General features: G+C 38.2%; 1 protein-coding gene across 15 annotated transcripts in view; it reads left to right on the top strand.

Moving 5' to 3' along the window:
- Window positions 1–26,591, top strand: part of MTMR1 (myotubularin related protein 1) — a 40,670-nt gene that overhangs the window by 10,148 nt on the left and 3,931 nt on the right. For 7 of the 15 annotated variants that reach the window (XM_087748665.1, XM_087748663.1, XM_087748667.1 and 4 more), the window contains 12 exons: window positions 345–439; window positions 656–763; window positions 1,178–1,279; window positions 1,994–2,077; window positions 2,737–2,886; window positions 3,644–3,832; window positions 4,323–4,508; window positions 7,614–7,820; window positions 8,631–8,723; window positions 13,509–13,622; window positions 15,360–15,470; window positions 15,567–15,743. In XM_087748665.1, the coding sequence (XP_087604791.1) occupies window positions 345–439; window positions 656–763; window positions 1,178–1,279; window positions 1,994–2,077; window positions 2,737–2,886; window positions 3,644–3,832; window positions 4,323–4,508; window positions 7,614–7,820; window positions 8,631–8,723; window positions 13,509–13,622; window positions 15,360–15,470; window positions 15,567–15,743 (1,616 nt within the window). Of the gene's footprint in view, window positions 1–344; window positions 440–655; window positions 764–1,177; window positions 1,280–1,993; window positions 2,078–2,736; window positions 2,887–3,643; window positions 3,833–4,322; window positions 4,509–7,613; window positions 7,821–8,630; window positions 8,724–13,508; window positions 13,624–15,359; window positions 15,471–15,566; window positions 15,744–26,314; window positions 26,457–26,591 lie in introns of all 15 variants that reach the window. The other 8 variants (XM_087748673.1, XM_087748671.1, XM_087748672.1 and 5 more) reach the window with 4 other exon arrangements.

Here is a 26,591-nt window from a genome sequence, read left to right as displayed (position 1 = left end):
TTTACACCTCAGGGCAGGGACCAGAGCCGCCTGCAGCTAAGAACAGGAGCAGGGTGCTTTGTTACCTGCCTGCCCTTGCTGCAGCCTGTGCTGGCTGAGCCCAGCCCCAGTTGCTCAGCAGTTGCTGAGCAGCAGTGGGACTGAGGAATTTGATTGTTTTCACTGTTGAGATCAAGACAGCTTTTTCAGTCCTGACAGCATCTGAAGAGTAGGCTTTCCTATAGAGGTCAAGCATCAAAATCTTACGGAACTGCAAAAATCTCGCTATTTTTGAATGGAAATAGATTTTTATGGAACAAATGTCTGTAATAGTAAAACAAAGCTTTAATTGGTCTCTTTTCCAGCTAAAGATGTTATGTATATCTGTCCATTTATGGGAGCAGTCAGTGGTACACTAACAGTGACGGACTTCAGAATGTATATCAAAAGTGTTGAAAGGGTAAGACTTCGCTCTCTATCCGCATATTGTTTCAGACAGGAATGTTGCTGAAGTAGATTTCAGAAAGTGACAGATTTGGTGTAACTGAAGTATGATGTTCCGCAGCAGTCTATTAAACGGGAATTATAGTTGATTCTAATGAAACATACATAAATAATACTAGTTTGTGTTCCTCCTAAGGTAACAAAATTCATTTGTTTTATATACAAATTTCAGGATCCACCTTTTGTTGTTGATGTTCCCCTTGGAGTCATAAGTAGAGTTGAAAAAATTGGAGTACAGAGCCACGGAGACAACTCGTGTGGTATAGAAATAGTTTGCAAGGTATGGCATTGTAGAGATTTGTTCATATTAAAGTATTTTCATTTCATTTTTCTGTAAGAGGAATCTGCGTGCACATGTGCTGTTTTTCTGTCTGATCAGTTCCCTGTATTTGAACCCTGCTTCATTTAGATAATATATTTCAATTCCTCTTATGATACTTGCAGTTTTAAACACTTCTGCCTTTTGTCTCAAGGGTGAATTCAAAGGAAGAATGGCTATTTTTATGATATCTAGCAACTCTAATGGTCATCCTAGTCATCTGATACGAACATTTACAGAACTCTGTTCTGATGTGGGTTAGATGATGTCAGTGACTTAGCGCTACGTATATGCCTTCCTTGAATCAAGTTTCTTATAACTGTTTTTTTTTTGTAATTTATCATAGAGTAAAATAGTGTCACTTATTTTTGACAGGATATGAGAAATTTGCGGCTGGCCTATAAGCAGGAAGAGCAGAACAGATTGGAGATTTTTGAAAACCTCGTGACACGCGCATTTCCTGTTTCTAATGGGCTGGTAAGTCTTACGATGTAGAAAAGGCTGTCACTGGCTCTCCTCTTTTTGGAAAGTGTAGGTGGGGAAATACAAGGGCTGTATAACAAACATTGAAATGTTGATTCATAAAATCTGATACAAAGCAGCCAAGCTACTCTGACCCTGTTTCCTTTTTGCATTAATTTGTAAACCATTATGCTATGTCCTGCTATCGGTGAAGTTATTTAATTTGTATATAACCCTTGAGATCTAGATTTGCCTAATGTTGCTGATGAAAAATACATACGTATTGACTCTTATTTTCTGCAGTAGATAATTCAGTCTAGAAGTTCTGTCTAAAACAACAAACAGATACAATTAGTCTTATTGTTAGTTAGCTGCAGAATGCTATTTCGTTTGCTTCTGTGGGTAAAGAATTGGTTGGGAGGTAGGAGACCAATTTCCTCATCCTGGCTTTGCCATTGATGTGTTGTATGATCACAGGCAAGTAACTTCAGCTATCTCTGTTTCCTATCTTGATTTTGTTAATTATATAGCATGTACTTGAAGGAGGAAACTGTCTTTCATTTTCTTTCTTAGCACAGTGTTGTTCAGTCTTGACCAAAGGTTTTATGTCTGCTGTTAAAAAGTTTTAGAAGTGTTACATTTGAAATATTAGGACGTTCACTGTTCTGGAGCTTATCGTGCATACAGCCCATCAGATGGTAATTTATGCCTTTTCTTTGTTGTCTTTAGCCTCTTTTTGCATTCAGCTATAAAGAAAAGTTTGCTGTTAATGGCTGGAAAGTGTATGATCCAATGGCAGAATATAAGAGGCAGGTAAGTTATACAAGTACTTGGTGTATTATTTTTTTTCTCCATCTCCCCCAGAGCCATTTAAACAAGAAAAAAATATTAAAGAAAAATCAAAATTTTCAACTCTAGCTACATACAGAGGCTGTCTAGATCTCATGTTTAGGTAATAAAATGCAAGTGGCCTGACTTCGAGAGTGTTGAGTGCCTGCTAAAGTTGATGGAGGTAACAGGTGCTGAGTACTTGAGCAAATTGGTCTATCTTAACATGCGTTCTTAAGTCCACGTTTTCCAAGTGCTGTTTCTAGAAAATACAGGCTTTATAAAAATTTGGGTTTGAATAAGCAGCATTAAACAGAAGAGTAACCGTAGTTTGTCATTGTAAATCTACAGTTTCCTAGTTGCAAAAGTATTTTTATTTCACTGTATGATCACTTTTTACCTGAGTGTGCAGCCTATTCAAATGGTGATTTTGCATATCAGTTTTAAAAATAAATGGGAAAGACTGTCAGTGTTTTGGTTTATGGTTCAATATGAAGACCTAAAGTTTATAGCTTATTTAAAAGAAAAATGTAGGCACGATTTTTTTTTAAAAAGTATGTAGCATATAAAAATGTTCATCGCCCCAAACTCAGATATGTAAAGGACTAACCTGAAAAATACAAAAATGTTTTGCTTTTATACAGGGCTTGCCCAATGAGAGTTGGAAAATATCCAAAATTAACAGCACCTATGAGCTTTGTGATACGTATCCTGCTGTTCTTGTTGTGCCAACCAGTGTAAAGGATGATGACCTCTCAAAAGTGGCAGCGTTTAGAGCAAAAGGCAGAGTGCCAGTAAGTGACACTTTTACAAGGAGATATAAGTGCTCTACAGATTTGTAGGTTATAAGAAATTCTCAGAGTTCCTTTAGGCTTTTTTTTTAAATAACAGTGGGCCGGCTTCCTTCCTGGAAGCGGGGGTGGGACGCAAAGAAAGAAGAATTAGGCTTGATGGGTGTAGAACTGAAGAGAGCAACTCAAATGTGAGCCTAATTGCTTGGTTATTGTGCTATGTAATAAATTTTTGTTTGGAGTTAAGGCTTCTAAGCCACAATGGTATCTGATGCTAATTCACATATTAGCTTGTGTTCTGATTTGGTGTTGAATGTGTTACAGCCATATGGTTTTCCTGAGAATAGGCAAGTTTTGCAGATAGCATAAGAATCCCTTTAAATATGTTAGATGGTGACAGTTTTCATGCTATAGATCTGCTTAGCAAGGTAGTGTACAGGTCCATAGACTTCCACCGGGAAGCAGTTTTTCTTCCTCCATTGCTCTTTTTTTTCTAATTAGTGAGATGCAGTAGCAGACTTAGTTTTTATCAGAAAAGAAAGCTAAGATGTTTAGAATAAACTTTGTATTTCAAGCTCAGATTTGGAATAAGCAGTGCTAGTGCGCTGTCAATGTGGTTTTGCATCAGCTTGTCCTTAAATTTGCATTTGTTGATTTTCCAGCAAATAATGCCATGTAGGCAGTGTGATTGTCTATTTGCACTCTGGCCTCCTGCTTTTGTAGTAGTATAGTAAGCTAAAATAATTTTCTTTTATTCCAGGTGTTATCCTGGATTCATCCTGAGAGCCAAGCAACAATAACACGATGCAGTCAGCCGTCGGTAGGCCCAAATGATAAGCGTTGCAAAGAAGATGAAAAATACTTGCAGACAATAATGGATGCCAATGCTCAGTCGCATAAACTTATCATCTTTGATGCCAGACAGAATAGTGTTGCAGACACAAACAAGGTAGGTTGGTATCATAACTCGCATTAGTAGTCCTATCTTTGTTACAAGGCTGAAAATTGAGGAAGAGATGAGGATGAGGAGAACTTGATGTTGAAAAGAGATATAAAAGGATCTCTAAAGAGGGCATGGGAAGGAAGGTAGGTTGCTCGTAGCATTTTGGAAAGGCTGGCGGGAATTGAAGGCAGTATGAAGACATAGATGAGAAATAATGCAGTAAAGCCCACAGAAGACCAAAGGTTTCAGCAGTAAAAAGGGGAAGGTATATGAATGTATTATTAAATATAGCCTATTACAATTAGAATTTCTTTCACCTAAAAAAAATACCCTAGTGCTTCATAGAAAAACAAAAGCCCAAAATATGTTTTTATTAGTGCTAAAATAATCCTTTCTCTCAGCAAATCCTGAAACCTGACCAAAATAACTCTCAACCTCATACTGAAGTCCTTGTACATGCTCTTTTCTTAGTCTCTTTTCACTTTTTGAATGACAGGCAAAAGGTGGAGGATATGAAAGTGAAAGTGCCTACCCAAATGCAGAGCTGGTCTTTCTGGAAATTCATAATATACACGTAATGAGAGAATCCCTGCGTAAACTTAAAGAAATAGTTTATCCTACTATTGATGAGACTCGGTGGTTATCAAATGTCGACTCCACGCATTGGCTGGAATATATAAGGGTAAAATACTTTTGATGTTAAAAATCAGTTGTTTTTTTAAACCATGTTTTAACTTGCATTTCTGAAAATAGTACTAAAATAATGTCTAGATTTAAGCACGTTGCTTTGATCAGAATAGTCTTGTAAAAAAGCTTAATTTTTGAATGGTTACTTAGAACATAGCATTTTAAGCATTCCATAATAACTTTCTGTTTCCAGTTTTATATATTGGTAGGTAATGATTTAATTCCTGATAGCACAGTATCATGTTTAGTGTTGGACAGTGTTTTATTTTCTTGAGAGGGAATGTTTGTGAGCAGTCCAAGGTTATCCCTGCTTTTTGGAAGAATGCCCTGGGAACTTCAGATTATATTTGAACAACTGCCAAAAGGACTTGACACTAAATTCTGCAGTCTTTCTCATCCTTCCCTCCTTCAGTGCAACGTTAGTGTTCATGTGTTGGGCACCTACGTTTTCATGGGCTGTTTATAGTCAGTGCTCTACTGGGTTATAATCTGCTCTATTATTTAACATAATATTAAAATAAATCACTACCATACTCAGCTTTACAGTCTGTTTCACTAACCTCTGAACAGCTTTTGGAATAGATTATTTCATTACCACATTCACTCCCCTATTTATGATGAATATGGATGGAGTGGAATTTGTTTTATTAGCAACTGGCTCAAATGTCACTCATGCAAAACACGTTTGGGATTGTTCATTAGTTTTACTCTTCTATTAACTAGTGCTTGCTAACTGCTGCAGGAGAACCAGTAGAGGGAGCAAACACTTAAATTAAGAATTAAACAAATTTAATGATCTTTTGGGAACAGTTTAATTTTCTTGTTCTCTTGGAGTTGGACTATTTCAAACAGCTTTGGGAATCTGAGTATCTGGAAACCTTTTCTTATCAGCCTGGCCTTAAATACAGTAGTCTGTTTTTAAAAGTGGAGTTGTGTGGGCCAGTGGTCGCCTTTCATTGACATTGACTTCAGTGGGGTTCCTGGGCTTAGACGGTGTCAGAAATGGACCTTGATACCACTGTTCCACAGATGACAATAGCATAGCAATTTGAACTTCCATTTAAATTCTTTTAAAGAGTTGCCATACATGTAACGTTCTTCTTGAATCTGTCCCTTATGCGATATTTCACATTATGGTATTGACAGCACAAACTGCAGCCTGATTTCTTAAAAGCTGCCATTACCATGTTAACGGTGTTGATAGTATCTCCCTGTGCTTTTATCCAAGAATTGCTTGCCTTCCTTGCCTATTTGATTTGGCTTGTAATAGCAATTAACAAATCCACAGCGTTACTCTAATGCATCTTCTGTTTTCTGGGCTGAGATCAGTGTGACTGTGTCCCAGTTTACTGTGATGCATCACTGGAAATTCACCTTCCTAGTACTGGCCACCCACAGCACTTTGAAGATGGTCCAGGAGTGTCTGGGGAGGCACCAGTAACGTTCTGTGTGTGAAGACAGTGGTAACAACAGGAGTAGAGTCACTTGGTGCTTTTTGCGCACCCAGGATGTTTCCTTATGCCCTCCAGGGTATTTTCTGTCTTTCAGGGTAGAACTTGTGCTATTAATTATTTTTAAACCAATTCTCATTCTCTAAACTAATCCAAAGCCAGTTATTCATTAGGAACCCTAACTGAAATACCGTGATGGTTGCTAAGCTTTGAAACATCCATAAAGAATACTAGTTTGTGGAGGAAGCTGTTTTCTGAAGGCTTTTGTCCAAAGTAGAATGAAATGCTTCACCTACTCCACAGATATTTACTGATAATAGTAACTCGGTTTTCTGTCTCCCCTTCTCTGCTTATTGCCTGTGTCTGTTCTATCCTTTATTTTCAGCTGTACTCCTTCAGAGGCATCTGTGTTCTCTTTAGGACAATTTAGAGCAAGCTATTGCATACCTGTATGTTATATAGATTAGTTTTCTGCTTTTATTGAAGACTAAAATATTTGCACTTTTTTAGTGCAGTGGAGCTTTGTAACTGAAGTAATTGGCAATTAACTAGTTCAGACCACAAGTTCTATTCTCCCATAGAAGCTTTTGTATTGTTTCCTGATATTTCCATCCTGGCATCCTTCAGTTTTACCATAAAAGATACGATCAATGAAAGATATAATCAATTAAAGTTGTCTCTAAAGCATGGTTCTTGAAATAGCTTTGAAGACTGGTCTTGTGCACAGCTTCTCCAGTGGATTCTGACTTTCCTGCTTCCCAGAAGATGTTTTTACATGCCTGGGAAGGGAAAAATGCAAGTATTTTGCAAGATTCCATTTTCTGATGTTGGAATGCAGAATAGGAATTTCTCCTCTGGTCCTGTTCTAGTGGTTGTTTTTTTCACATATTTTTCAGTGCCGTGATAGGTCATGGTACAGAAACAAATCTTCACAGGAGAGAGATTATTAAAGTTTTTTAAAAATTGCAGAGCAGCATAAAAGAACAAGAGAGGGGTTTTTGTGGGGGAAAAGAATAACAAGTTTACGCAGGTCATCTCAGTCCTGTGCGTCTCTATCCTTTGCTCTCCGGCATGCTTCTGAATCCACGCTATTAATGGGTTGAATACGATGTATACCTCATGTACCGACAGATCAGCACAGCCGCCCAGCCAGGGGTTTCTGGGTTTGTTTGGGTTGTATTTTGATTTAGATTAGCTGGATAGTTTGTCCCTTTCTCTAAACTTGGTGGTTGAGAACTGAAAGCTGAGGAAGTAAGAGTGATTGATTACTGTGAAAATGAACTTTGAAAACATTGAACCTTCAGCCTTTGGAATAGGTTACAGTATTTGTGTCTTTTCATCATGATACAGAATTTCAGGTTTAATTTAGAGAAGGGATTCCCAGGTCCTTTTGCTATGTGCTACTAATAGTGGAGAGCTGGTAAGAATTCTCTCCTGGACAACAGCGCACAGAGTTTTGTACCTCTAGGAGTATGCATACCATTTGGAAATCTCTAATTTAAAGCAACGTCGTCCAGATGATTATGTAATTAATCTGAAATTTTACAATATATTAACCTGAAAAGTATAAAATGATAAGTCTTTTTTCTTTTTGGTAGAGTTTTGGTTAGTATTTAATACGCTTGTTTATTTATTTTTGTTTATTTAAGATGCTTCTTGCCGGAGCAGTAAGAATCGCGGATAAAATTGAATCTGGTAAAACATCTGTAGTGGTACATTGCAGTGATGGTTGGGATCGAACTGCACAGCTTACTGCGCTGGCTATGCTTATGCTGGATAGCTATTACAGAACTATCAAGGGGTTTGAAGTTCTTATAGAGAAAGAATGGATAAGTTTTGGACACCGATTTGCAATGGTAAGCTGAAAGATTTAGTGTGCGGTTTGTCACCTTCAAGGCTTTTATTTTGAATAGCATGTTTTCTCACAATACTCTGCCGCATTTTAGTTATCATCTCTGGTGTCTTTCTTTTATTGGTGTGAGTGTGTCAGAGAATTGTGACCTGTTCATTTTTAACAGGAAATCTGTGTGTGAGGTATAATATAAAGTAAATAAGAATCAGTGGCTTAAACATAATGGTTAAAAAAATCACATGGCTTTTTTGTGAGGAAGAGGAATTGTAACACATTGCTTCATCTTTAACAATCTTATGAATGGAGAAACAAGGAAAACAATTAAGGTGTCTAGAAGGTAAAATTGCTGGAACCATTACTCTGATTTAAGGTTGAAGTGTTTATTTAACACATGGGCTAGTGGGGAATTAGGACATAAATTATTATGACATTTTGTGGGCTCTGACTCTAAGGTGGTTTAGAAGAAATGACATGTAGTTATGGCAGGTGGATATGGAATAATTGTTTCAGTGCAGTCTTAGTAAATACCTACTAGTTTGACCCACTGGTAGAAATAAACGGCTATGCAGTGAAAGATGGGGAAACACAGCTTTGTTGACCGAGTGTCTTTCCAGCTCTGCTCAACAGCAAAGGCATGCCCATAAGTTAATATTAGAATGCATTTTTAGTAGTTGAAAAGTACAGGTTAGCATTATGGAAGATTTGCTTGTCTTGTTCACCATCGGAACATATTTAAGAGTTACTCAGCTTTAAAGTGTTGGGATGGTACTGTAAATACACTAGACTGACATGAAAAGTTTGTTTTGACTTTCAGCGAGTAGGACATGGAGACGATGATCACGCTGATGCAGACAGATCTCCCATTTTCCTTCAGTTCATCGACTGTGTTTGGCAAATGACAAAGCAGGTAAGATGCTTAAGAGTGTATTTCGATGAGGTCTCAGTCTTTATCGTGGAAACGTAATTCATGTAGGAGAACACGTTCCTTTGCAGAGCAGTAGCATGTTTTCCTGAAGTTGGTCGTGCTATGGCTGCACCATGCACACATAGGGAAACTTTTTGCTCAAAGTGAGGTATAAAGAGCTGGAGTAGAAGTATTGACTTGAAACCAAAATACCAGGAATCCTTTTTGTTTAAAATAGGCTTTTAAAGGATTCTCTGATCACATAAATGAGGGTTATTGGTGACGTAAATGATTCACTGGTGGAGTAAATGTTTGTATGTATTTATCTGGTCCTTAAGAAACAGCAAAAATCCAGGTTGATTGTGAACTGAGGGGAGGAGAGGGTTCTGCTATGTGTGTCTCAAATGTGAATTGTAAGTTAATGCTGGCATCATTATGCATGCAGGGCGGCATTTCTAACGTACAAGCCTATTCTCAGATAAGTTTTCTTACTTCCAACACTGCTTTTACTTCTGGATCAGGGGAGATCTTCGAAAGTAGTGATATTTAAGATATCAAAATATTAAAATTCTCATTTTTTTTTCTGAATATGTTAACTTATAGAATGGCTTTAGTCTTCATTTTACGTATTTGTACCTCCATGGGCATGAACTTAAGATTTTTCTGAGCTTTTATATTGCTGTTCTTTAACAAGGTTACTGAAATAGATTGTCCCTATGAAGGCTTTATTTCCAGGTAAATTAGAAGTGCTTGACTCCTCTTTTTTCCTTTTTTTCCCCTCCTCTCTTCCCCCCCCCCCCCCTCCTTGAAGCCTAACATAGATCTGTGCTCTTATGGTAAAAGCTATTATACTGAAGTCTGTTTAGTATGTGATTTGTTTTGAGGAGAGGAGGGTAGCAGTCTGGTTCCTTATGATGCTAGCACTCCCAGATCTCTTACCTTAGTCTTCTTGTTCTGAACATGGTTCTTAAAAACTTGCATCATAGTTTCCAAAACTTGTATTCAAAACAGTCGTCTTTGTTGCTTTATGAAAGTTCCCTGCTGTAATACTGGGCCCTTGTCCACAGTCTCTTGAAGACTTTCTCTTTCTGTGTGTCTATATTTCAGCATTAATGTGCTGTTTAGTATGGCTGGAGAAAATAAATGAAAAATTCTGCCTCTCTCAGAGGAAAGCTAATAACAATAGCAAAGAGAAGCAGTTCTAAACACCTGGTAGGAACAAAAGTCCTCTGGGGAGATCCTTAATTGAGAGCAGCCTCTTCTATTTTTGTGATCTCCCTTGCTGCCTCCTATTTCTTGCTATAAACAGTTTAGTTCCCTGTAGTTAAAAAAAAAGAAAGGGACGGGGGGGAATCTGTGAAACATTTTGCCAGTACCACATCTGTTCAAAACCTGGATCCAGAAACTGTTCTGAAATTCATGAACAGCAGTGGCGTTGAAAAATCATTAATCTTGCAGCAGGAAAAAAATTGAAAACATCATTCTTGGAGAGTTCTTGCCCACTTATTTTTATTTTTTAGTTGACTTCAACACCTAGAGAATAGATGTGAAGATTGCGATTACCTCGACATGGACGTATGAAAACCAGGATTCTGTTTTATCCTTATGTAGATCACTTGCTCGTAAAACAGTGTTAGTTTCGTGCTTTAGAATCCATGGTAAACATATGTGAAATGTTCCAAAGCTCAAATAAGTGTTAATGACTGTGAAGGGTGCAAGGGCTTGGGTTTGGGCATGGGCTCAAAGGAAGTGAATTTTCTCTTTCGGGTTCTGAGAATTACATTCTTAAAACAGTCGACTTAATACAGTGAGAGAATCTCTTAACTTCCCACTAAGATACATTTTTCTGGATAGCTTCAGACAATGGAACTTAATCCTTGACAGCCTTATATTTTCCCTTGTCTTTTATGGTCTTCATGACACACAAATATAGAGAGCTTGAGAGAAGTACGTTGATATTAGATTTTAATCAAAAACATATGGTGAAGTGATTTCCCTCCTCCGTTAGTACATTCTGGTGATTTTGAATAGCAGATGTCAAATTGGAAAGGCCACATGTGATCTGATGAAATACTGATAACCTGTTAAAAAGGAAACAAAACTGTAAGATTTGCATGTAGCACTGCAGCTGAAGTAGTAGCTTTCTACCTTTCCTGCACAGTACCCACAGAGGAGGAAGGTATGTTTAAAGTTGGTAGAAAGTTGTGTCCTCTTTGTTAGCGGATGCCATCTGTTGCCAGAGACGCATCTTTCACTAGTTTCAGTAGCGTACTCTGTTATGCTATCTAGTGTTAAGTTAATCTGATTCAGACCAATTCCACAATCCTAAGAACTATTCTGCAAAGTGTTTCAACTTTAAGTGTTAAGTGTTACTGTAGCACAAAACGAGTTCATTGATTAAAAAGCAAGTTTATTTTGCATGTCTCTGAATCAGATGCCACTTGGCACCGTCAGATTTTTAAACAAGAGAATTCTTCTTTTAAATGCCTCCTTTACAAAACCCCCCAACAACTCCAGCAGCATCAAGTAGGAGATTTTAATGATCTGTGTGTTCTCTCACAATTAGTGGATTTGACAAGAAGTAAATTTTCATTTGGGGAATTTTTCCACCTGAATCTTCAAACAGACACTAATGGGCTTGGAACTACAGAGGAAAGCATTTTTAGGTCAGTGATTTTTCAGCAGCAGTAATAGAAGCTTTACAGTCTTGATACATCAGCTCCAACAGTACAACTCTTGTATCCAAAGACAGGGTTTCAATAAAGTGCTATCACTTATTAATAAATTAGTTGGAGTGCAACCACTGATGTATGGAATTTTGAATATGCTTCACTGGATTGGAATAGCGGCCATGTCGGCATCCATCTGATTAGTATGGACCCGTCACAACACAGAACCCTAATGTGACAAGGCTCATTAAGTGCTTTCAGTTAAAGAGAGTCCCTTTAGGAGAGGCTTTGTCTTCAAAGTTATTTCCAAATATCATTTTGATCCTTTGCAAATTATTTTTGCTCTCTGTATCTGATTGCTGCTTTGGGCTGGACGCAGGAGATTGAGGTCTGAGACCCACTGAATTTTTTCCTGACTTGGTTTGGCACACCTGCTTATCAAGTTCTGTTCATACTTTTTTAAAATCATAGCTGTGTTGTTAACATCATTGTATTTTAATTGAGTTTTGGCATGATTTCCTAGAGAGAAGGAAGTGCTGTAAGTGATAACTTCTGAACATGACTGAAAAAGAGAATTTGATAATCTTAGGTTCCTGTATGTTTTATGAAGACAAATGGGTAGGTGATTGAAAACAAACCAGTGATTTGAGAGAGAAGCCCCAGTGTGAGCAGGCCGTGCTGTTGAACAGTGCGTAATCCGTAGCGGAGTCACAAGAAGGAAGGCTGCCATTCATTTTTTGAGCCATGATATTGATAATTTCCTTACTCAAAATTTTCAGTTGAAAGCTGGTATATCTTAGCTTGAGATGTCTTGGAAAGACAAATGTTTTTGCAATGTTTGACTTAAATCAGTCTTCTTTTAAAAGAACATTGCTTAAAACTTAAATCTTTCTGGGTTTAATACAAGCACACCCATTGTGTGTTACTCAACTCTTTTCTTTCAACATGAATAAACATTTGCCCTTCATAAATCACAGATGACACTGAAGAGGAATTTCTGGATCAGCTAGTTCATCCGCGGTCCCAATTGCCGCGTTATTCCTCCTAGCTATACTTGTCGTCTTTTTTTTTTATTTATTTAAAGCAGCTCTTGAGTCACTCGTGCCAAGGTGTTCAGTATTCTTCAGTGGCACATAACAGAAACCAGTCCACTGCTTTTTTCAGATCTGAAATATTGACTTGAGATTTCTCCATATAGCAGGAAATTCTTCCCTATGAATCTGTAACTTCGCATTGTAGACTTCTGTAAAGATTTATTCCTTTAGTGGGAATAAACAAAGTTTGTTTCATTTGTCCTGAAAATTAGTCTCTTACAACATTCTCTTTCATGGTAATGAGAGAAACGCTACTTCTTAAATTTTTCTTTAGTCTTCTGATTTTTTTTTCTCCTAAATGTTTATCATTCCATATCTGTGTTTGAGACCCTTGTCATACTGAACGCAAAGTTATTTTGACACATCAAGCAGTTGCCATATGTAGTCCTATCATAAAATTTGATTGAAGAAGGACCTTTTCCATCTGAATAGGTAGCAGCCCATGCAGTTTGCATTAATTTCTTCCTTTATGATTTTTAGAGCACTACAGATTAAGATCTATCTTAAACATTTTGAGTCTCTTCAAATTTCTCACTCTTTTTCCTAGAATGTATCAGGTAACCTCTGCTTGTGAATAAAATACCTAGTGATGCTCAGTGGAGTAACAGCGCTTTCATTTCAGATATACAGGATTTACTTTCCAATATAAAAGAAGAGGGATTAAAGGCTTATTGTACATAGCTGATGGTAAACTCAAGGGGTGAAATGGAGAAAAGTAACTTACTTGGGTAGAAAGTGAAAGAAACGTTTTAAATATATGTTAAGCACATTGTACATGCAGTACTCTTTATTATCCAATTCATTGAATGTTAGAATAGGAAATAAAACTCTTAAATGTCATCATCATCTTTTTTTTTTTTAAATTATTTATTGTCCTGTAACAAGAGAAATAAAGCATATGTTGAAAACAGTTTGGGGTGGGTTAGAACAGAGTAGTGTTTGGTTATTTCTTATGTCTGAGTTTCTTCCTTTCTATACTGTTTAAAATAAAGTTCAAAGTAATTTTACCGATTTTTTTATTTCAGTTTCCTGCAGCCTTTGAATTCAACGAGTTATTTTTGATCACCATTCTGGATCACCTTTACAGTTGTCTCTTTGGGACTTTCTTATGCAACTGTGAAAAAGAGAGATTAAAAGAGGTAAATAATTGGTGTAATACACGTTCTTAATTTGTTGATTTTATATGAAAATGCTTAAAATACAAGACCTAATGTCCTGGTTTCAGCTGGGATAGAGTTAATTTTCTTCCTAGTAGCTGGTATAGTGCTGTGTTTTGGATTTAGGATGAGAATAGTGTTGATAACACACTGATGTTTTAGTTGTTGCTAAGTAGTGCTTACACCAGCCAAGGACTTTTCAGCTTCCCATGCTCTGCCCTGTGCACAAGAAGCTGGGAGGGGACACAGCCAGGAGAGCTGCCTCAGACTGGCCACAGGGCTATTCCATACCGTATGGCGTCATGCCAGTATAGAAACTGGGGAGAGTTGGCTGGGGGGCAGCAGTCGCTGCTCGGGGACGGGCTGGCCATCCGTCAGCGGGCGGTGAGCAGTTGCATTGTGCATCACTTGCTTTGTATATTATCATTATTATTATTCTTTTCTCTTCTTCTGCTGTCCTATTAAGCTGTCTTTATCTCAACCCACGGGTTTTACTTTTTTTTCCCGATTCTCTCCCCCATCCCACCGGCTGGGGGGAGGGTGAGCAAGCAGCTGTGTGGTGCTCAGTTGCTGGCTGGGGTTAAACCGCAACACCTAAGAACATCTGAGCTGTGTTTTTGGATACATTTGTCACATAATCTTAAAAGACAACACAGACATGAAATTTCATGGTATGAGAAATATATACTGAACGTCCTGCTATTAAATGAGGTGGTACTTTTTTTTCTTTAGTTATTATCTGTTCAGGGGTTTGAGGGTTTTTGAAAGTCCTCTTTCAGATATTTCTAGCCAACATATACAATTTTAAATAACCATTATCAAATTATATTAGCATTTCTTTCACAATTTCCAAAGGAACTCATATGGGTGACTTTGCAGGTCACTTTAGGAGATGATTAGATGGAACTTACGGTTGAAGACTACGGAAATTTAAAATATCTAAATGAATGAAGTTAGGACTCAATGAAATACTCTGAGTTTGGAAAAAAAAAATTTAAAAGTTTTTTAATAGTCCAAATACACTTTTACTTACTTTTGGCTTTGTTGTTTTTAATACTTCTTATTTTTTAAAGCAAGTACCAATTCCTTGCCATATTTAGCTCTGCTATTTTTTTTTTTTTGTCTCTGCTGCTTCTGTAGGGAAAAAGTTGCATGTAAATACCACAAGATGGAGCTGAATAACGTGTTCTCAGCAAATGCAGGGTTTCCAGACAGTTTTCTTTCCTAAATGAATAGTCAGATGCAGTTCTCAATAAAGAAATGCAGTTTAAGACACAGCGGTAGTAGAAACACATGCTTTACAACACTGAAGGAGTGTAAAATTGCGAGATGAATCTGATGTAAGTTCAGATTTCCAGTCTTTGATCTAATCATCATTATGCTGATTACATTTAGAATAATACAACTTTCAGAAGTGCAAATAAAGATAAAATAGGCATTTTAAAGCATAATATCAGTTGATAGGAGCAAATTGTGTGAGTGGGAGAACTGAATAATTATTTTTCACAGATGCTGTTTTGGATTTTCCAAACTACACCTCTCTTCACTGATTTTCTTGTCAAAGCTAATTTAACTTTATTTTTTTTTTAGTTGGTCAGTGTGTAACCATACATTTAAGTAACTGTAAACATTGCTGTAAATTATGAGCTGTACCGCTTTCTTTTGCTCAACTAGACCTTAGTGTCTCTGGAAATAATATGCCTGAATCTCCTTTCTCAGTTAGCCTTGAACCAGAATAAGTGTTCAAATGTTTTGCTAAAGTCTGAAGGCCATTTAATGATCAGCTACTGGAAGTGTTCTCAGAGTGCTTGCAGTTTTCTAGTAGATAAGGTAAATTTCACAGACAAAATTACTGATATGTAGATATTAACCTCGTATTTTAAGGTTTTGCAATCCATATAATTATTTTTTTTTTCTTTCAATCAGGAGGTAAGCACAAAGACTATATCGCTGTGGTCCTATATAAACAGCCAGTTAGATGAGTTCACAAATCCTTTCTACGTTAACTATGAAAACCATGTCCTGTATCCTGTTGCCAGTCTGAACCATTTGGAGCTGTGGGTGAACTACTACGTCAGATGGAACCCAAGGATGCGGCCTCAGGTATGAGCTTTCACATGACTTTTATGTTTCAGTGAAGAGCACAGAGATTAAAAAAAAAATGTTTTTCACAGTGTTGAATGCTGCATTTAATTTCAAAAGTGCTCATCTGTTGCACGTGTTTCAGCTGATAGGGGAAAAGGTGATTTTCTCGAAGATGCGGGATGTGTTCAAGAATTGGTAAAATTATGTTTTCATTGAAGTCATCAGTAGGATAGGGAGCTACAGTATCACTTTATTGGCTTGTGAAAGGTAACAGATTAACAGTCTTTGTTGTCAGAAGATTACTTTTATAACACTTCTGTAATACTTTGTAACACTTTTTAATACTTTCATTGCCTCAACCTTCTCGTAGAGTTTAGCGTACCTTAGTTTTTAATCATGTTTTGTCCTTTACCAACAATGATATAAAATACAGCAGCAGTTTCTGAAAGAATTGGACTACGTACCGACTCATTTTGTAGGCTCTCTAAACTTAGAATCACATAGATGCTTGTTTTCAGTTGACCTTTACGGTTTCAAGCTGGCATGCTAAAGATTAAACACTCCCTATACATGCTCCTTGATTCATCCAGTAGTTGTTCTTATATGTAATGTCTGCTATTCAGATAAATCTCTAAATCTCATCAGACAAATACTCCATATGCTCTCATGCTTAGAAGTCTGAAAAAAAACCCCCATTGTGTCACAACCATAATATATCTGAGGGTGCTGCACCATCTCTTTATTAAGGTAACATTCCAAGGTACCCCCAAGCATATTATGGTAAATTACCTGTGTTAACTGACTGCTCAAAAGCTGCTTTCATCTTCTAGCAGTTAGAATGAGATGTGAGTTTCAAATTTATTGGACACCCACAAGTCAGAGGCTGTTGTAAAAGATGGTCTTCCAAGGTAAGTTGCAAGGACAGTACACTGGTAGAAGTCCAGGCATCTGAGAAATACCTTTTAAGGTCCTGGAAAAGTCTGGATTGCTTGCTTTCTCACTGAGATGTTTCCTCTGAGCTGCTTGGTTTCCCTTACTTGTTCTGTTTTGATTGATGTAGTCCTATGACTGTTAGGAACTTGTTAGGTGTTAGCAAGTGTTAAAACTTGAAAGATGGTGTATTTTAATCTTTATGGTTTTAAAGTAAAATTGTTAACTGCTTTTTAGCAAAATATCATCTTTCCCATAGCCTATTTGCTGAAAAACATTTGCATGGTTTATGCATATTTTAGTATAATCGACCTGCAGCAGTGTCAGTTTATTACTTGTATTTAATTGAGATCTATAGGCCCTGAAAGTGAGCAGGCTTTGTAACACAGATGAAAGCTAGTCCCGGTCCAAAAGAGACGAGGGTGGGGAAGAGATGACATAATGAGAAAATATCAGAACTGTCATATACTTAGTGGCAAGCTCTGCTCACTGCCTCTGTTGGAGAGCGCTCTGCCCACTTCTGTTGGAGAGCGCTCAGGCACTCTAGCATGTGCGAATCATTGATCTTCATTGGTCTTTGAGAACAGGTCCCTCAAATCAGCAGGTTGAAGGTAGCAAAATTTTATGATCCTGGTAACTGCCTTAACTTTACTACCACCTTCTTTCCTTGAAGAACTAATACAACTGTTTCGACTTTTTAGATCTGCCACATTAGCTTTGTCTTGTGAAGATACATCATGCTTTTCCTCTTGTCTCTGGCCTGAATTTATGTGATATTTGTGACAAATATTCAGAAGTGTTTCACATCTACTTGGATAAATTTGCTGCAGAAATTACAGTTTTTTGTTGCAGAATTGTGTTCTCCAATCTAATTATGAAAGCACAAACTCATGCAAACAAGTAAATAGCAATCTTTGTAATCACAATATACTGAGTTTGCTTTCTTCTGCATTTGCATTGTCTAGTTTCGCACTGTTAGCCGATTCAGTAACATTCAGATCCATTCAGTAACAGCAAAAAAGACAATCAACATTGCGACGCCCAGCAGGTCTTCACTTATCTTCAGTGGAAAGATTTCTTAAACAATCAGTGGGTTTATTAAGAGAATGGGCATCTCCACCTACTGAGAAAAGGTGGTTTTGTTGAATAACTTTTCATAGAATCATAGAATCATTAAGGTTGGAAAAGACCCTTAAGATCATCAAGTCCAACCGTTAACCTATCACTGCCAAGTCCACCACTAAACCATGTCCTCAAGCACCACGTCTACCCGTCTTTTAAATACCTCCAGGGATGGGGACTCAACCGCTTCCCTGGGCAGCCTGTGCCAGTGCCTGACTACCCTTTCGGTGAAGAAGTTTTTCCTAATAAGCAACCTAAACTTCCCCTGGCGCAGCTTGAGGCCGTTTCCTCTTGTCCTATTGCTTGTTACTTGGGAGAAGAGACCGAGCCCCACCTTGCTACAATCTCCTTTCAGGTAGTTGTAGAGAGCAATAAGGTCTCCCCTCAGCCTCCTCTTCTCCAGGCTAAACAACCCCAGCTCCCTCAGCCGCTCCTCATAAGCCTTGTGCTCCAGACCCTTCACCAGCTTCATTGCCCTTCTTTGGACACGCTCCAGCACCTCCATGTCCTTCTTGTAGCGAGGGGCCCAAAACTGAACACAGTACTCAAGGTGCGACCTCACCAGTGCCGAATACAGGGGCACTATCACCTCCCTGGTCCTGCTGGCCACACTATTCCTGATACAAGCCAGGATGCCATTGGCTCTCCTGGCCACCTGGGCACACTGCTGGCTCATGTTCAGGCAGCTGTCAACCAACACCCCCAGGTCCTTTTCTGCCAGACAGCTCTCCAGCCACTCCTCCCCCAGCCTGTAGCGTTGCGTGGGGTTGTTGTGACCCAAGTGCAGGACCTGGCACTGAGCCTTGTTGAATCTCATGCAGTTGGCCCTGGCCCAACGATCCAGCCTGTCCAGGTCCCTCTGTAGGGCCTTCCTACCCTCCAGCAGATCGACACTTCCACCCAACTTGGTGTCATCTGCAATGTGGTTCTTTTGTTTTTCAACAGGAATAAGAGAAAGTTAAATATTTAATGTTAATGAAGAGCTCTCTGATGAATAGCAATTGAAGGCAACCTCACATACTGTTTCATCAGCTGCAAAAACTTTAGGAAACTAGAAAATGTTTATTGTTTTCTAGGGACTCACCAAAAAGGAGAAAATGCCTAATTACACGAGTTTAAGGGAAGATGAAGAAGAGTCCTTTAATATTATCAGGATGGATGTTTGATACCCATTATCAACCATTTTTATATTATGGGAGAGGAAACTCGCAAGAGCAAAAGGGCAGTTTTTGGTTTGAGGCAATATTTTAGGTTTTCTAATTTCAGCTTTATTAGTGAGCGAGGCTTGAATTTTTGAATGGACTGAGAGAAGTTAATCATTGCACTTCATTGACTGTTCTATTGGAAATGAGCAGACATCACCTTTAATTTTTTTAATTTGAAAATTACTGAGTGCTAACTGGATATAAGCATTTATTTTTGCTTTGTTGTACTCTGTCTTCAAATACCTGCGTCTCATCAGACCTCTAACAGCGCAGTAAGGTCTGATCATATTCGTCATTTCACTAGGACGTGTAGAGTTCAGAGTTATTCTTATGTTCTATGAAGAAAGATTGCTTGTAATGATGTATCTTCAGTTCTATCTAAGTTTTGTGTAAGGCTGAAGTGGTGGTTTTGATGGTGTTTATTTGCATCAAAAGCCTCGTTTTAGGATTACAGCTGTATTGCAGTAGATGCTGTCCAATTAGGTGACACACAGTCTTCTTCCATAGGGTTCAAAGCTCAAGTATCTCAGAAGTGAACAACATGGAAAATTCCAGGTTAAATGTGGACATCTCTTATAGATTCCCTTTTTGCTAAACCGTGCTTCAACAAGGTCATTCTAATTCTTAAGTGAAATAAAATGTTCTTTGGTTTCAGTTTGGAGGTGTTACATCATTATTGACTTCTTGTCCTGAGAAAATGAGATAGATTTTAGTCCTATCTTATTTGAGTTCATTGACTGAGAAGAGATTTTTTTCAGATTTGCCCTTTCCTTGGGTTGGAGAAATGTGTATTTGTATGTGACATGTGGAAGATAAGCTCTTTCCTTCTCTGATACAGAGGTGTGTGCTCTGTGGGTACCTGCTACTGGACTTACAGATGACCCTAGTAGTCTGGAATAGATAAGATTGTACAATGCTTTGAATTTTTTCAGTTGATTTCATAGATTTTTCTTTCCTTTCCTGTGTAGTCATTCAGACCTCTTCTTTACACTGGTTTGAGGAGTTCCGGCTGCCAGATGTCAGTTAGTTATCTGCTTGGGCAACTCTGGAAGGTGGGGAGAACACAACAAATGTTTTTTCTGAATATGACTAATGCAGGGTCGGTATTTTTGAACTAACATGCTCTTGTCATTCATATATGCGGAGCATAAGTAAAAGTTCTGGTCCTTTCAATTCAAGCTGTGCCTTCCTGTGTGAGAGGCAAGGAAAAGAATGTATTTTAGTCACAAAATTTACATAGTCCATTAGGATATGTTTAGTTGTTTTTATGCCTTCTGGGAAACGACATTTTAACCCTTGGAGTACAGGGCTTAAACTTGTGGGGGTTTTTTGGTTTTGTTTTCTATGCCTGCTAATTTTTCTTCAAGCTCTGTTCTGGCAATTTGGCCACTGTGCTAGAGATAATATCATAGCAATCCCTATAAGTTTTTCAAATTCATTCTTTTCTTTGCGTGTGTGGACTTTCATCCAGACTATAAGGTTAGCACCATCTATAACCTAGAAATTCAATTCAGCTACTGGAATGGGATCATCGGCTAAAGGCAGTCTTTGGGGCTTCCATGAAAAGCCAGGGAAAGTCTGTTCATAGGTTAACAGCTGGCTTAAAAAAAGGAAAGGAAAAAGTAGGAATAAGTAACTGTTTGGTCAGTATATACAGAAACGGTCTGGAAAGCATATAAATTAATTGGTTACAGTGCTGCTTTTTTTTATACTGTGTATAGAATTGTGGAAGGATTTGATGTGTTGAACAGCTGAGTGATTAAATGTCAGCTGAACTTCAGTGTCAATAAACACAAAATATTGCATATTTAAAAGAACAAATAAGGTGCTAGACATCACTGGAAAAATTGTTGAGAATAAACTGGAAAACGTAATTACTGAGATGCTTTATCCTGCACATGACAGGGTAGGACTTACTGTCTGGCACGTGGGGTGTTCATATTATTTATACCTGTCTTCAGTCAAGTTGCCCAGCATTTTCCTCTCTGAGCACGTTGACATTGGTTGTAATATTTTCAAAGTTCATACATATGATTTAACACCATTTTGTGGCAGGACAAAGCCATCATATGGCTCTGGAAATGCTTGGCATTGCTGGTCCGCAATCCATGGTTTTGGGTCCATCTTTTTGCATGAAAGAATGAGGCAGGAGATGTCAGGAGAAGGAATTGCTGTGTGGGTTAGGTAGCTGAGTGCTTCCCTAGCTAGGGAGATTTCATCCCTGCATTTACCACAGAGTTTCTTGTGAGACAAGGCAAGTTTCTTACAGTACCTGATAGTTTCTCTCTATCTGATCAAGATTTCCAGAGTCTGATTTACTGCAGGTAACTTACATCTGCAGATAAAACTCTCAGCATTCAATTGATACGGAATGAAATAAAGACTAACTGCTTATCCTGTGTGCTGAAAGAGCCTGTAGTGATTTAAGAAAAAAAAAAAAAAAGATTGGTATCCTGTAATGAGCACAGCATCAGAACATGCACAGAAAGGGAGAAACTAGTACTGTACAAATAATCTTCATTTTTGGGAGTTTCTAACATATTTTGAAGAGCAAGCACTCGAAGCATTGCTTTAATCTTTTGGATGTCTAAATCTAAATGGGCTGGAGGTTTTAACAAGCAATGGCATCAGCTTGTAGCGTGTAGAGTTCCCCGAGTCTGGAATAGATCTCCAGATTTTTGTAGTTGTTTGCAAAAACCTCTGTTGCAGTTCCCACATGGTAACATTCATAATTTCTGTTTGCTAGTCATTGCTTTTCCAGAAGGCCAGGGGGTTTTGCTTGGTTTCCCAGGAGCATAGCTCTACAATAAGTGTGGAAGTATTGATTATTACTGAAAACTGCTGTTTTCATCATTTGAGATTGCCTTTTTCTATGAGTATACTGTTAACTAGGTTTTAAAAGCAAGTCTGTCAGAGTTCCAGCTCTTCATGAAGAGGAACAAAAAGCTCAAGTGAAAGATATTGTTGTCTTTCCAATGCACAGAGTCGGTTTTTGAAAAACCGACAGTCTGAAGTCAAGCAATGAATTTAAAATAACCATTTTCCTGTGCAGCCTTTCTTCCCTGTTGCTAAAATAGATAAAGTATACTCGCTGAACAAGACAAAATGCATTCACTGTTGAACAATTTTCATGTGAATGACTGTCCTTGAGCTAGTACAGTAATACACAGTAGATATCCATCCAATTAAGACTTGGCGGTACTATAAGTGAGTAGCTATTATAATTTCTTTTATACCTATCCTTGTGTTGACAAATTTTGCTATCCAAAAGCACTCCAGAATCCTGAAGAATTACTTGGGAATGAAAACCTGAAAATCAATACTGAAAGTGAACTGTAGTAATTCTGTGAAGAGGAAGGTTTGAATTTTTTAGGAAATGAAGCTGTCTTAGGTCTAGATGTTTTTTATGTGTTGTAGTATGTATATTGTATAGCATAATTGTAGTTTCTGTGTAGGTATAATTAAAAAACCCCAACTTTATCTTTCCTGAAGTCCTCACCCAGCAGGAATAATTTATTATCACTGTGAAGTGGCGTGTTCTGAGAGTTACAGTACACCAGGTTCTGCTTTCGATGTACATGTGGATAATTCAGTTTAAAAAATGGTTTCATATCAGTGGTATTTTAAGCACTAAAGAATGCTTCTTCGGCAGTGTTCTTTTTCAGCTCATTATGGGCAGTAGGTACCTTATCTTTAAAGTGTAGGAAAAGTATCTGCTTTTGAATGAAATAGGCGGAAAAGTTAGCTCATCAGGAAAAAAAAAACCACTGGTTTAACTGGTTAATTTGCAAGAACCTACAATCGGTTCTTTCTGAGTGAAGAACATTACGTGGCTCACTCAATTTTGCAGCATTTTGCTGGTTTTTACTGGTTGGGTGCAGGGTTTCAAATATTGCAAGTATCACTAGCAGTGGGAGCATCATATCAAGTCTTACAGAAGAAAGAGGCTGCTCGTACCAGAGAGAAGACACTCTCTGGAGAGACAGGGCAACTGGCAATATCACAGATAAGGAAGGGAAGGGAGAGGAAGCAAGTAGCAGGGAAGAAGTGCAAGAGTAGAAGGTAGATATAGATTAATAGATTGTATGAGAAGAGGGATCAGGTCCTAAGTTTAGTCATGGCTTGATGCAGAAAAGTTGAACTGGAAACTTAAAAGAATGTTGAAAAGGGCAAAAATGTAAATTGTCAAAAGGCTGGAGAAACCTAAGAACTTCGCTAAATAAAGTCTTCCTGATGAATTGATTTTTTTTTAAATTTATTTACAAAAAATTAGTTCTTTAAGATAACTCAATGAGAGGTAATGGAATTAAAATAGGGATTTGAATGGGAAAGGACTACAAAACTTGGTGAGAGCTTAAAACCAAACAAAAAGACGCTAGAACCATGGACAACTGGGATAAGTCTTTAAAGCTTGTATTTAGTGCTAAGGGTAGTGCTCAGGATGGGTGAAAGGACTAGGGACATAGGGTTTGGGGAAGTGGCTGGAAAAGGTTGGTTATGAGTTAGGGAGGGGAACAACATGCGGTCTCACTCACATTCTTACTAGTTTCTGAGTCAATATTACAGTAGCAATTCAAAGGAAAAAAAAACAACACTGAAAAATCTTCTCGAGGTGTTGCAGGTAAATTCTTCTCCAGCTTCTACAGGGCCAGCTTTTTGGTTAATGCCTGGAGCAAGGTCAGACTTCACAAGGATCCGGGCCCTTATCCCCACTACCTGGTGCTGCTGGCAAACTCCTTACTCCTGTCCCTGCTTGGATTGTATTGCTAGCTGTATTAGATGTAAATGGCAATTTTGTTTTGGATTGATCAGCGTCTAATCTTTTTTTAGGAAATTTTACGTGATTAGAGAAATCTAATTTTATTTCTTATAAATAGTCAAATGACAGAATTTTTTGATGAGGTTAACCCACCAAAGTCTGTCAAAATGTGGTACATTCACCTTTATGTTTCTACTTTATTTTTTACTGGAATATTTTGTTAAATAACGGAAATTAAATTTACTGTTTTTCAGCACATTGAGGTAATAGTTTAAATAACACTTGAAAAACATCCTGAAGACCTAATGAGCAATGGCCCAGCCAATTTACCAGCCCAGCAAAACCGCAGATGCACTGCCGGGTTAGGTTTCATCTGTGTAGGCTCCTCTTGTGCAGCAGAAGTAGGTCTTTGCTTTCCCCTGGAGTACGGACAGAAATGATGGGGACCTGGCTGTAGTGGCTGGGTGTTGCCTAGCAGCATTACTGCGGCAACACGCGGGGAAGCTGGTGTTACAAAGGAAAGGATGCACACTCTTCTGAAAACCTGATATTGATACAGTGGAGTAGAGCAGCAAAAAATAACTTGAATGCGACTGGGTGGTGGGTCCAGAGTCATCTTTTGAGCTTCCACTCCTCATTTGAGAGGCGGGATGAGAGAGTAGAAAACAGTACATCTGCTGTCAGACTCCCAACAAATTCATCTCAGTCAAATCAATTATATGATTTCTTAACAAGACTGTAATAAAAGCTTGCCATGGAGACACTACTTGTGCTGTGCAAGTATACGCTTCTAGGGTTAAGGTGGTAACAAGATCTTTTAATAAACCATCTTCTCCAAACTTCTTGTTCCTTACAGAATCTGTCACTCTTCCACTTGCTTTTATTCTAAACAGTGGCAAAGTAAAGGAGAACCTCGTTCACAGCAAGCCATTACAGGTGTTACTGTGAAGGTTGTTGGACCCATTTCCTTCTGAAGGCGGCTTTGTTTGAGAGAGGAATCGCATGCTGAAATATAATGGTGTGAAGTGACAAAAATGGAGATATTTATCTGTAAGAATTTGCACAGGGTGGTATGAGGAAACACTGGCAGCAACAGGTCTGCCTGGGAATAAGTCTTCAGGAAATGTGGAAATAACTAATCTTTTTTATTATTATTTTGATGTTTTTTGTGACAGAATTCAGTTGAAGATGCTTCATCCTCTTACTCTTCTTCCTCCTTCCAAGATGGAAGGAGGCTTCCAGAAAGGTGCATAATTCCAGTATTTGGTTCTCTTAACGGTTTCATTAAAAAAAATAAATACATCTGACTTGAAGCTGAGGCTTTGTTTTGGGCATTTTCCCCCTTTTTCACCCTAGCACCGTTGTCTATCTTTTCATTCATTCACATTTGAATTCGCTGGGTTTTTTTGAAAAGGGGAAGTTACAGTAGCAGAATTGAAGACATCTGGGGGGAAACACAGCTGCTCCTGCCAGGCTGCTTTTCAGGTCTTTTTATAAGAACTTCTGTAGTATTTTTTTATATCTTTCATCTGCCTATACCACCTTTTTCTTACCCCATGAGTATGCAATTCTAACATGGACCTTTATCACTAATAAATCAGTTATTGTCAGCTGCTTGAAAATACTCTGAAAGTGCTAAAGATTTCTCTAGACTGAATTTGACATGTTATTTCACGAAATTAAAGTAGGTATCAGAAGTTGAGCATGTGAAATCTGTTTTTTGAATTTTGTTGTTTTACATCAACGTGCATTTACATGATGTTGTGTTAAATGGCAAGCAACGAGAATCTTTTCCTGGGAAAGACTTGACATGAGAAGATGATTCGTGTTTACACTACCGTATGAAATGGCATGATGATATTTATGTAGAACTGTCTTGCAGTGTTTACATCTAACATACACTTATTAAAGGATGGCCAACATTTTAAAGGTGACCCTTTTTTCTTGTTTTTTTCCCCATTATAAGACCCTACTCTGCCTTGCTTACAGCTTTGCCGGACTCTAATGATTTGTGTTGAGTCCCCAGGTATGTGTGTCTGACTGAATTGTTTTGTAAAACTTCATCCAAGAAGACTCAGTTGCTTATGAGTATGTGGCTAAGAAAAATGTTTTCCCATATGAAAATATTGGTATTGTAGACTGCTTTTGTTGGGGCGAGGGGCTCTTTTTCTGTAAATATTCCATCTCTAGGGCAAACACGAGATTTTAGTAAGAGAGATTATGTTTCAGAAATGTGCCTGCTCATATCCTGGAAGAAATTCATCCAATTTGGAGGTCTGAGGCTGGAACAAATCTCAGTGAATTCTCAAGGGCTGAGAATAAATGAGAGTAAAAGGACTGCGAGATGGATTTGATACAGAGTCTATGAGAGAGTTGTGACGAACTGGGAATAGGAACTAGGAGTGAGTAATGCTCAAAGTGTTGGAGGTCTGCTTTCTGTTCAGCCCATGGAATACAATCTGAGAAAGCAGGCTGGAGAGGGCACGCATGCAGGCAAAGAAAAAACTGTCCTGTGGGTGAGGGAGCAGGATGCTATTCTGGAGAAATGAAGTTTCTTCCTGCCTTTGCTACAGGATGCCTCTGTTGTAAGGGAGACACCTGGAGCAGAATGGTCACCATGAGTGTGCTCCTTATTTACTGGGTGTGCTGCTTGATATCCGCAAGACTGAACTGCAGAATTCCTAAGTTCTCTGTTAAACCAATTTGAGATCCAAGGTATGCAAAATTAGGAGGTGCCTGCTTCAGATCCTTGTCTATCAAAGTGGAGTGTTAGTACTCCCGTACCTCATACCTTAGGGTGCTGCAGAAATAAATTTGTTTCTTGACATGAGATGAAAGTACAGGGAAGGA

The sequence above is a fragment of the Nipponia nippon genome, unplaced genomic scaffold, assembly GCF_047370975.1.
Source record: "Nipponia nippon isolate SJK-2023a ecotype South Korea unplaced genomic scaffold, ASM4737097v1 scaffold_12, whole genome shotgun sequence".
Lineage (NCBI taxonomy): Eukaryota > Metazoa > Chordata > Aves > Pelecaniformes > Threskiornithidae > Nipponia > Nipponia nippon.
Note: the sequence above shows the minus strand (reverse complement) of the source record. Positions and strands in the feature narration are given on the sequence as shown.